We start from the raw sequence: 10,799 nt of genomic DNA on the forward strand, positions 1-10,799 counted from the left end.
CTGCCACGGTCCCTCTCTCTCATCCCTATTGACCATTTTGACACACGGATCGCGCAACCTATTGGCTGCGTTCAGCAGAGAAAGCAACTTTGCAACTGTTGTAAAATTCTTAAATATGATTGGTTTATACATTTAGATTCAGTGAGGAACTAAGGGCAAGACCAATCATATTAAAGAATTTTACAACAGTTGCAAAGCTGCTGTCTCTGCTGAACGCAGCCATTCTCTATGGCTTTGGATTGCAGCGCAGCGCACCGAAAGTTTTGCCGGAAAGAATTGTCCTATTTACACCAGTGTGCACTAATGTATACTGAATTGCACTGAATTTACACATGTCGCACGTGTATATTTTACGTTCGGTGTATCTACAGAAATACGTAAAAATACGTTGTTTCCGATTCAATTAAGGTAAATAAAAATATTTATATGAAAGGTGTATAAATTTTGTGAAACAATTTTACTTATAATCAGCATGATAATTGTAGAGACCTTTATTGACTGTTTGTTTCTGTAAGAGGTTATGTCTTTCCGTGGACGAGGCGGTAGAGGAGGAGGTGGTTTTAGAGGTGGTCGAGGAGGCGGAGGATTTAATAGAGGACGTCCTGGTTTCGACAAGAGCAGAGGGTAATTTTATGAATATTGTAATAATAATTTGCATAAAATGCGTCAAACAAATTTATCGAAGATTAGATTAGGTCACAAATAAAATTCCAAGGCATTAAATGTTTTGCTGCAATTTATTGTAGGTATGATCAAGGTCCTCCAGAAACAGTAACGCCATTAGGACATTTTACATGGACGGTAGAAAATGATTTAGTTCTTAAAGTCGACATCGAACAGATACCCTTTTTTAATGCTCCAATTTACACAGAGAATAAACAGCAGATTGGGAAAATAGACGAAATATTTGGGAATATTCGGGACTACTATGTATCTGTTAAATTATCAGAAAATGTTAAAGCTTCTAGCTTCCAGAAGGATGTTCAGGTATTATAACATTAAAATTAGATAAAAACATTCATATATAAATAGCTACTAAGTATTTAAAAAAATTTTAAGGGATGATGCCTCACACAAATTCCTCACGAAAATTTGAAAAAGCTATTTCTCTGAAACAGCTTAGTAGCAAAGATACAGAGTGTCAGAATTAAGGAAAAATTTCATACACTACTTGGGTTATTTTATTGAATCTTTGCACACACACACACTCTCTCTCTCTCTCTCACACACACACTCACTCACTCACTCACTCACTCACTCACTCACTCACTCACTCACTCATTCACTCACATACACAAAGTTTCATCAAAATAACGAATGATTTTCGAAATTTTTAGAAAAAAAACATTTTTCTTTCAACACTGATTTCTCTGACACTGTATTTTTGTAACTAGCTGTTTCAACTATGTTATCATATTAAGTTTTCATCTTGAATTATATGTGAGAAATTATTTCTTAAAATCTTTTAGAGTACTTAGTGTATTCACCCTATATATTTTATAGCGAAAATTTGGTCACTTGTACTACACTAGATTAGTACATACTAAAAGCTGCTATATGTAAAATTAGCCAAATTAAATATAAAGATAAACAAATATTTTAAATGATCGACTACTTACTTAATAATGATATTGTCACGCTATTTAACAGAATGTAAATATATTATTTCATTGTCAAAATTGATTGAATTATGCCACTATATTTAGATGGTTCATATAAAACAGTCTTTAATGTATAGTTAATCCAGTATAGTTTGAGACCAATTTCATCATTATTGAAATATGATTGCATTCCATTATTCACTGTGAATACCGAAAATCTATAATATATATAACATGAATTAAATTTTTAGTATTCGCAATGAATAAACGCACTCATGAGTGTCTGTCTTATAAAATCTAAACATATGTGGGATGAGAATTGGGATCAAACCAACAATTACAAGTCGTCTTCATATGAAGTCTCTCTCATACATTATTCCAAAAATATTTGTATACGAATTCTATGTCATTGTCTGTTGATTATAGTTGTATATCGACCCAGCAAAGCTGCTGCCTCTTCAGAGGTTTTTACCAAAACCTCCTGGAGAACAGAAAAGAGGTGGTGGTGGTGGCAGGGTCATGAAAAGAGGTGGTGGAGGCAGAGGAGGAGGTAGGGGCGGCGGCAGGCCATCTTTCGGAAGAGGAGGAGGCGGTGGCTTCGGAAACAGAGGTGGCAGCAGTGGAGGATTTAGAGGTCGCGGGGGAGGCGGTGGATTTAATCGTTCCAATTCAGGTGGAGGTCGAGGAGGGAGAGGAAGATGGTAGATTTAAAATTAATATTTTAATGTTAGAATAATATCTTATGTACTATAATGATAAATATTGTAAATGACAAAAAGGATTAAATATTTTGTACAATTTACTCGGTTAATCTTGTCAAATTTTCTTTAATGATTTCAATGTACTAATAGCGATACTATTATTTATATACATGTACATACATATACACAATATATGTGGACTTATATGAGAACAATTTGAAAACTTCGTAGTCTAACAATGAAAGCATACATTTTTAGGTTTTAAATTTTATTTTCTAATATGGTGTCCCTCAATTTTAATGCAATGCTTTTATGCATTGGAACATATAAGGTTTGCTCGCGTTGCTTGAAATTTTCAAAAAATGTTTACACTTAAATGAGATTTAAGATCTGTTTATTCCTATTAGACACATACTGTACATATATTGATAGTATTAGACTGCACTGAAACTCTTTCTCACTTTCACGAAATATCAAAGATATTGATCTTACTTGTAAGTTCCAAAAATATATACTATTTCAGTCATAGAATACACTATATATTCGACATAAAGCTTATATATTGATTTTGTATATCAGACCTGAAGCCAGGTTACACATATCAATCGATTTTGCCAACCATCATCCTTACTCCTTTTGTTTCATAGGACTATAGGACTTTGAAACATATTGCCCCGCGTTCACTGTTTACAGTTTTATTATTATTATTATTTGAATGTTAGAAAATCAAAAGCAATTGCGATTTTTTTAATACTTCGAAACCAGTTCCATGTTATGTATCGACACCGACGAGATACTATTAGAGACCATCAACTCTGGGCAAATTTTCGGCGGTATAAAAAGGGCTCCAAGGGCCCGGAAGTAATTGAAGAACGCTGACACTATCGGCAATTGATATAAATTTGCTATTATTAATATAAATATTTGGTTAATACATTATTAAATTCATGATTTTTTTATTATATAAATGTTCCATAAATAAATATGCACATTTGTAAAGCTATAATATCCTATGTATTGCCAAAAAATTACAATTTTTTCTGTATAGTTATTACCTCTGTTGATAATCAAACTTTGACGATAACACTGAAATCATAATTTTAAAGAAAAATCGAATATTGAGTTTTACATGCATGTATACCGATAAACACGTCTACAGAATTAATAAAATATAAAATTAGTACAGTATTATCAATTTTTTATTCTTAATCACTTCAATACTAACAAGGATGTGAACTCCCGTAAGGACGTCAGTCTTTAATAGTATCTTGTTGGTGGTATCGATCTTATATAAGATCTATGACATTCAAATGTTAGAAAGAGAAAGCAAAGAAGCTTAATATGTAGACTGCGAGTAACGCGGACAAACCTATAGATTCACAAGCATAAAGCGTATGTGAACGGATTAACGCTTGTTTTATCACATCACAAAATGATGTGTACCAGCACCCTTATGAATTAGATCGCAAAGTTTTCAAATTGTTCTCGTACTATAGCAAGCATCTCTATCGAACACATCGTTAACTGACTAAAGCAAAATAATATTCTCATTGGTGATACACTGGAGAAGTTACATCGGCCGAAGTGAGTGGATGAGTTCAACTGGGATGTATGCAGTTGGGACGTATGTGTACATATACTTGATTAAGCTTAACTGAATTATAAAAAGTTGAATAATACCATAAGCTAATCTTAATCAAACTTTATACATTTCCCAAGTTCTTTCTCTGCTCGTTTGAGCAATTTATCACGCCCCCTTTGCTTGACTCTTTTCTTTTTACTCAACTTTTCCATCCTATCTTCCGCTATCTTGTCCCAATATAATTTCTCTTCATCACCTGGAAAATTAACGCATAAAGTTGGTAACAAATATATTGTTCGTAATATGTAAGATATACCTTCTAAAATAGTTAAATGTCTTCCTTCGTAACTCTGCTGTGCAAATGTTTGCGCAGCTTCTGCTGTATCGCATCTTATATAGGCTTCACAAGAATCAGCTATTACATCTACATATTTTATAGAATTGTTGTCTTTTAACTCCATCTGAAATTTTAAATACACTTTATATATATATATATATTTTTTACTCAAATACTATCAACTTTACAGAAAAACTACACAAGAGACAAAAATTATTTATTTTCTTTTCATAAAGTTGTGAGAATTTTGTCAGAATTTTTTAATAACGTATTTTCTCACGTTGATAAAAATAAGAAAATGCAGTATTAAAAAGTTGATAAAAAATTCTGAAAAAAATCTCAAAACTTTGTGAGAATAAATAATTTTTGTCTCTTGCAGTTTTTCTGTGAAGTTGATAGTATTTGAGTAAAAAATTATTCAAGACCAATATTTTGCAATTTTTAGTAATTAATATCTTGTTAACTATTGCGAAAACTGCAAAATGGTAGAGGACTTTTCGACTCAGTTTAGTCCCTGTATATATATAATACCTTACACTTATAAAATTCTTATTAAAATTAAGGATACATTTAATTAAATTTTTTTTTTAATGATATGAATGTACCTTGAAACTTTGTGTATCTGTGCAAGGCTCATCCATTTCAATTTTTACTATAATTCCTGGCGCATAATTAACGCGTCCACAAGACTTTTCTTCAAGTGTTTCATTATCGTTTTCATGTTTTAATTTATTATGCAATGTATTAGTCTGACCAGTTTTGTCGTGGTATCCATTTTTTATAATTCCGTCTCGTTCCACCTCAGCTTTTCTCAAATGCACTTTTAGCTGTTTCATTTTATATCGTTGCAAATCTAAATATCTATTTCTAAGACGCTTCCAATCTGATTTTGCCATTATTTGCAATCCTATTTTACTACAAATATCATTGTCCTGAATTTTACTTCTCTTTTTCCTATTCTTTTTCTTCTTTCTTTCATCACTAGTTTCCTCGATATCGCTATTTCTTGCGCCGAAATCGCTTGTGGAATGTTTTTCAATTTGTAATAGAGCACTTGCCTCGTCGTTGTCATCGGCTTCATGTGAATATTCCAATTCTGTTGTTTCATTTTTATTTGAATTTATCGCGGATTTTTGACATTCCTTTTTTACTGCTTCTCCACCATTATCTTCTATAGTGATTATATCATTTATTGTAAGTCTTCTCTTCTTTTTTTCTGTAACTTTATTGCGATTTTTATTCGGAATCTCTTTTTCTATACTATTTCCAGTGACTTTGCTGTTTCTTTCGTCTTTAATATATGACTTTTCTGGAACAAGTTTCCTTTTCTTAAGGCTTTGTCGACCATTATTACCTGCTGTATCTGTTTCATCATCGTAGACATTAGTCTTATCTTCAGATTCTTCTTTTGGCACCATTTCTTTCTCGTCTTGTTGATTTATTGTACTTCGATCTACAGTTTTTCTCCTTTTTTTTACTTTAACATCACTTTCATCTGCAACAAGCGATTTTTCCAGTGCATATATTTCTTTCTTTGAACTTTGTCTATCATTATTATATGCTACATCATTGTCACAAGTATTATCCTTATCTTTAGATTCTTCTTTTAATACTTTTTCTTTTTCATTCTGTTGATATGTTATATTTTGATCTGTGGCTTTTTTCTTTTTCTTGACTTTAATATCTTTTTCTTGACTTTCATCTGGAACAAACAATTTTTCCGAAGAATATTTTCTTTTTTTAAATTTTTGTTTGCCATTGTTATCTGTCGCATCTGTTTCATTATCAAGAGTATTATTCTTGTCTTCAGATTCAGATTTTGATATTTTCTTTTCTTCATCTTGATCTGTTATATTTTGGTCAGCAGCTTCCTTTTTCTTTTTCTTAATTTTAACATCGCTTTCGTCCATAACAGATTTTTCCAAAGATTTTCTTTTTTTAGAATTTTGTTTGCTAATATTATCCTCTGTATCCATTTCACACATATTATCTTTAGTCTCAGTTTCTTCTTCTTCTGTCGTCAGTCTCTTCAAACGGAGTCCTTTACGGCTAATATTTCCCACTTCTTCATTAAATGTCTTTTCATTTTCATTATCTTTCAATTTTATCTTAGTTTTTGAATTTATTACTTCAACTACTGCATCTTTATTAGGTTCATCAAATGTCGTTATACTTAATAACTCATTGGGAGATATATATGATGGCAAAACACCTTTCTTTTTCCGGAATGTCTGTAAAATAAAATATTAAACTATATCATGTCACTAACAAGTAAACCTACCTTTGTGCGACTCGCCGATTTCATTGAAACTTTGCTTGTAGAGTAGGCAAAAATAATAGATACGTATTTTTTTTTATCGGCAATGGTCAACATTAAAGGGGTGAAATCGACCCCCAAAGTTGAGGGTATTAGGGCATCGTCATGATGTTTCACATAAAAGTAATGTACCGATTAACACGAAACTATTACAAAATGTTTTTTATGTTAGATAGTAAAGTTTACATGTCCGACTTTCCATGCACCCTTGTTGCGGGAGGTAAACCACTCTTCTCGTAAGGAATAATTGTTATGACGAATTGCATATCATTATTGTGAAAATTATAAACAATAATTTCAACGATTAAAAATATACATAAAAAATAAACGAGTTAAAAAAGATATTAAAAAATTTAATTCAAAAAATTTCAATTAAAAAAAATATTAAAAAATAAAAAAACACCAAAAAATAATAGTGTTCTGCTTTAGCTTTAGTTTTTAGATAGATAGATCAGACTATAGATAAAAATGTTAATAGACTTTCGTCACCCATTCGTCATAACAATTATTCCTTACGAGAAGGGTGGTTTACCTCCCGCAACAAGGGTGCATGGAAAGTCGGACATGTAAACTTTATTATCTAACATAAAAAACATTTTGTAATAGTTTTGTGTTGATCGGTACATTACTTTTATGTGAAACATCATGATCACGATGCCCTAATACCCTCAACTTTGGAGGTCGATTTCACCCCTTTAATGTTGACCATTGCCGATAAAAAAATACGTATCTATTATTTTTGCCTACTCTACAAGTGTGCAAAGTTTCAATGAAATCGGCGAGTCACACAAAGGTAGGTTTACTCGTAATTGTGATGGAAATTATAACTATCATCTTCCACATCTGTACCTATAAGTCTTATAATTATATTCGCGTTACTTGAAATCCCCTAAAATTTTTGAACTTAAAATGAGATAGACAGGGTAACTCCGGTATATACATCGCACTTATCAAAAACTTAATTTATTAAGTATTATTTACTATGTTTAAAATAAACGAACTATAATCAGTAAAAACTTTGTGCTGTCTACTACTATGAAAAAAATATTAGAAATCCGAAATATTTAGTTTTCGTATTAAAAAATAAACTTTTTGAAATATATATCTTGCATTTTTGCTATATATATATAAAGGGTGGGATATATGGCAAAAAATGCAAGGGTTTCAACAAACTAAACAAAGAATACGAAAGCAAAGTACTTGTATTTTGCTATACAACATGCTTTACTATTTCTCTACATGTATGTATCACGAAATAACCACTAGGTCTTTGACACGCCTTACAGTAATCATTTTATGTAGATTATAATTTATGATGATGCTACTTATTACACACACAGTGACAAATTCGATTCAACTCACAATAATTTCATTAATATTAACAGTAAGAAGCTGAAATTATAACTCAATATTAATATAAAAGCATGTAACAGAGTAGTTGCGAAAAAATTACCCCCACTCCTTCTATTTTCTCTGACTTCCGCGGCGTATATACCAGAGTTACCCTATACATTTGGACGTTGAAAAGAAAGCGAAGATGCTAAGTGCAAAAAGTGCATGCAACGCGAACCGACTTTATATGCGTGTTCGGAGAGACGCTATAGCGCTATTTGTGTCATTCTAACCTTGTTTTACGTCTAATAAACAATGAAGATAGGATGACTGAAATAGCGCTAATAGTATCTCCCTGAACATACCACAAATTAGGTGATTGTTGACAAATACTATTTCTCTTACCTTAATACATTCTTCAGCGCTGCTAGGCTTATCAAATTCCACAAATGCAAACCCTTTTATTTTTCTGTTGATTCTGTAACGTGGAATCGAGACATATTCTACTGATCCGTATTTAGAAAAAATAGATATCAACCAGTCGTGATCTGCATCTGGAGGTAAATTTTGTACATAAATCGTACACTGATCAATATCTTCTTTCTTCTGAATTGGTGTTAATCGACAGACCTTTGTACCATCCTCTGATACCTTCAACATAGTCGATCCCTGTAGAGCCTTAGCTATCCTGTTTGTGTCTGTGGTCAGCTCGCGCAACTTATTAAATCTTGTGAATACTTCAAGGCCCACATCTAAAAGATCAGCATAATTACAACTAGAATTTTGATTTGATATAAGAAAAGGTACATTAAATCAAAGGATTATCTTAGATCAAAGTAAAAATGAAGAAATATTTACAAGGATTTTCTTTCAAAAGTCCTGACAAATAACGATCCTTGTTCAAGTTAGCGTCACTGAAATAAAACTCCATTTGCTTAAGTATCGAGGCATGCAACGCTTTCTTTCTCAGCCTTGGTTTACCACGCGAAACGCCCGGCTTGTTGTTACGTTTAACTGTATCAACTACTGGCTCCTGTATCTGAGGAACCGGTATACTTTCCGAAGCTAATTCCATATCTGATTCCTCCATCACCATTGTATTCTCAAAAGAACATACACCTTCCTAGCAAAATACAGTGTTCACGTACTGCAAGAGGATTTAGAAGTTGGTGTTCGAGTTAATATATATATACTTTGTATTTTATTTATACTCACCAATTGTTTACAATGCAAGTTAGATCACGAAACCTCGTTAAGAAACGCATACAATCTTCTTCTTTTGGCCAATGAATTGCCAGTTTCACTTACAGAAATCGAAGTACCACGCTTCCAGAACACATACAATCACGTTCTCGTTCTAGAATAGTTCTAAAATCTTTTGATTGATGAATAGAGACTTCTTCTTCTTCGTTTTTTGGCTCCGCAACCGGATTGGTTGGAACTGAGCCATTGAGTATCCGCCATTAAGTTGGTATGCTTCAGTTTGCATGAGAGCAGGTGTAAAAGAATCTGATAGGGGGAACAGACCCCCCCCCCCTATCCGGGCGCCTGCTGCCATCCAAAGGTGGTCGCGTATCATGGGGGAGAGGGGACTGTCAAAAGAAAAGATCAGGGGGTCTATTCTTGAAACGAAACGTATACGAAAGTCTAGGAAAATACTATAGTATACGTAACGTAGCATTTTCCTAGACTTTCGTATACGTTTCTTTTCAAGAATAGAGCCCCAGTTTTATCAATGGAACATTAAATACTGAACTAGTTTTCACAGTGGAACAATTAGAGATGGGCAATGTACAAGGAAAGCATCGATTCTATAATAATCTATTATGATCCAATCCGATTTTTAATTAACCGATTCATCGTAAAAGAAAACATCGATGTTGTAAAATCGATGATTTAGAAAAAAAACTGATTACTAAATTTTTTTTTCTTATTACAATTTTTAGAAATATATTGAATTACAATTTTTTAAATGATTATTATTACAAAATAAAAGAAAAAATAGAGTATCTACAATTTTATGTACCCCCACAGAAAAAAAATTTACTTGTTTCAAGTAAACACATTTTCTTGAACTATAATTTATCGATCAAAAGAATTAATTACTTGCCACAATAAATTTGTTTTTTGTTCCAATAAAATATTATCCTGAAGCAAATAATTTATCAATGAAGAAAATATTTTATTCTAATAAAAACACAATTACTTGTCAGTAGAAAATTGTTTCATTAAATCTAATAAATGTCATTACTTGAATCTGATTGTTGTTAATAACAGAACATTTTTCTGAAATTTATGACATGAGTATAAATCCGGATCTACAATAGGTGTTTTATGCCTTATGCCGTAAGAAACTGACCAATTACAGTCGAATCCGAGAAGAATAAGCAACTGTGATTCGCCCATTTCTTATGGCTTAAGGCTTAAAACCCTATTGTAGATCCGGGGTTAGAAATCGTACATTGATTACTTTTTATAAAATATAATTTTTATTTCGGAAAGCAATTTCTTGGTTACCAAAAATATTTACTAGTAACGAGAAAATTGTTTCATAAATTAATTAAATGCCTGCTAGAGACACTGCCTCTCTAGTCTCTAATAAATCTAGGACTCTAGGATAGTTATATCTTTGGGTAGATCAATGAGGGCCAACCATAATCGATGTCATTAAAAAAAAAGATCGATGTACCGATTAATCGACTTCTGAAACATCGAATCAATTGTTGAGCGGGAAAAATCGATTTTTGTATAATCGATGAAACATCGCCCATCCCTTGACAATTGCACTCAGTGCGCACCAGTGTTGCACCAGTTTTCCCAGTGGAAAACGCTATTATAGCGTTTTCGGCCCGATCGGGTTTGCACCAACCTGGGTTGGATTAATCTTTCCTATTGGTTGATGTCACACGCTCTACCAATAGGAGAGCGC

The 10,799-nt window shown here is 32.4% G+C and overlaps 2 protein-coding genes across 5 annotated transcripts; one reads left to right on the forward strand and one right to left on the reverse strand.

Moving 5' to 3' along the window:
- The first annotated feature begins 251 nt into the window (after positions 1 to 251).
- On the forward strand, positions 252 to 2,338 carry Gar1 (Gar1 ribonucleoprotein). 2 transcript variants are annotated; one of them, XM_018510157.1, is made up of 4 exons: positions 252 to 408; positions 486 to 624; positions 747 to 987; positions 2,028 to 2,338. In XM_018510157.1, the coding sequence occupies exons 2-4, from the start codon at positions 521 to 523 to the stop codon at positions 2,304 to 2,306; spliced, it is 624 nt and encodes a 207-aa protein (XP_018365659.1). In that variant the 5' UTR covers positions 252 to 408; positions 486 to 520; the 3' UTR covers positions 2,307 to 2,338. The 2 variants fall into 2 exon arrangements, with proteins under 2 accessions (XP_018365659.1, XP_018365660.1); XM_018510158.1 differs by having other exon boundaries at positions 516 to 624.
- A 1,180-nt stretch (positions 2,339 to 3,518) lies between these two features.
- On the reverse strand, positions 3,519 to 9,240 carry Larp7 (La related protein 7). 3 transcript variants are annotated; one of them, XM_018510155.1, is made up of 6 exons: positions 9,086 to 9,240; positions 8,729 to 8,989; positions 8,276 to 8,622; positions 4,827 to 6,452; positions 4,201 to 4,345; positions 3,519 to 4,140 (listed from the first exon to the last, which is right to left on the reverse strand). In XM_018510155.1, exons 2-6 carry the CDS (start codon positions 8,964 to 8,966, stop codon positions 3,995 to 3,997), a joined length of 2,502 nt encoding a protein of 833 aa, XP_018365657.1. In that variant the 5' UTR covers positions 8,967 to 8,989; positions 9,086 to 9,240; the 3' UTR covers positions 3,519 to 3,994. The 3 variants fall into 3 exon arrangements, with proteins under 3 accessions (XP_018365657.1, XP_018365656.1, XP_018365655.1); XM_018510154.1 differs by having other exon boundaries at positions 8,729 to 8,993; XM_018510153.1 differs by having other exon boundaries at positions 8,729 to 9,017.
- Positions 9,241 to 10,799: the final 1,559 nt, after the last annotated feature.

Source organism: Trachymyrmex cornetzi, unplaced genomic scaffold, assembly GCF_001594075.2.
Source record: "Trachymyrmex cornetzi isolate Tcor2-1 unplaced genomic scaffold, Tcor1.1 scaffold325, whole genome shotgun sequence".
Taxonomy (NCBI): domain Eukaryota; kingdom Metazoa; phylum Arthropoda; class Insecta; order Hymenoptera; family Formicidae; genus Trachymyrmex; species Trachymyrmex cornetzi.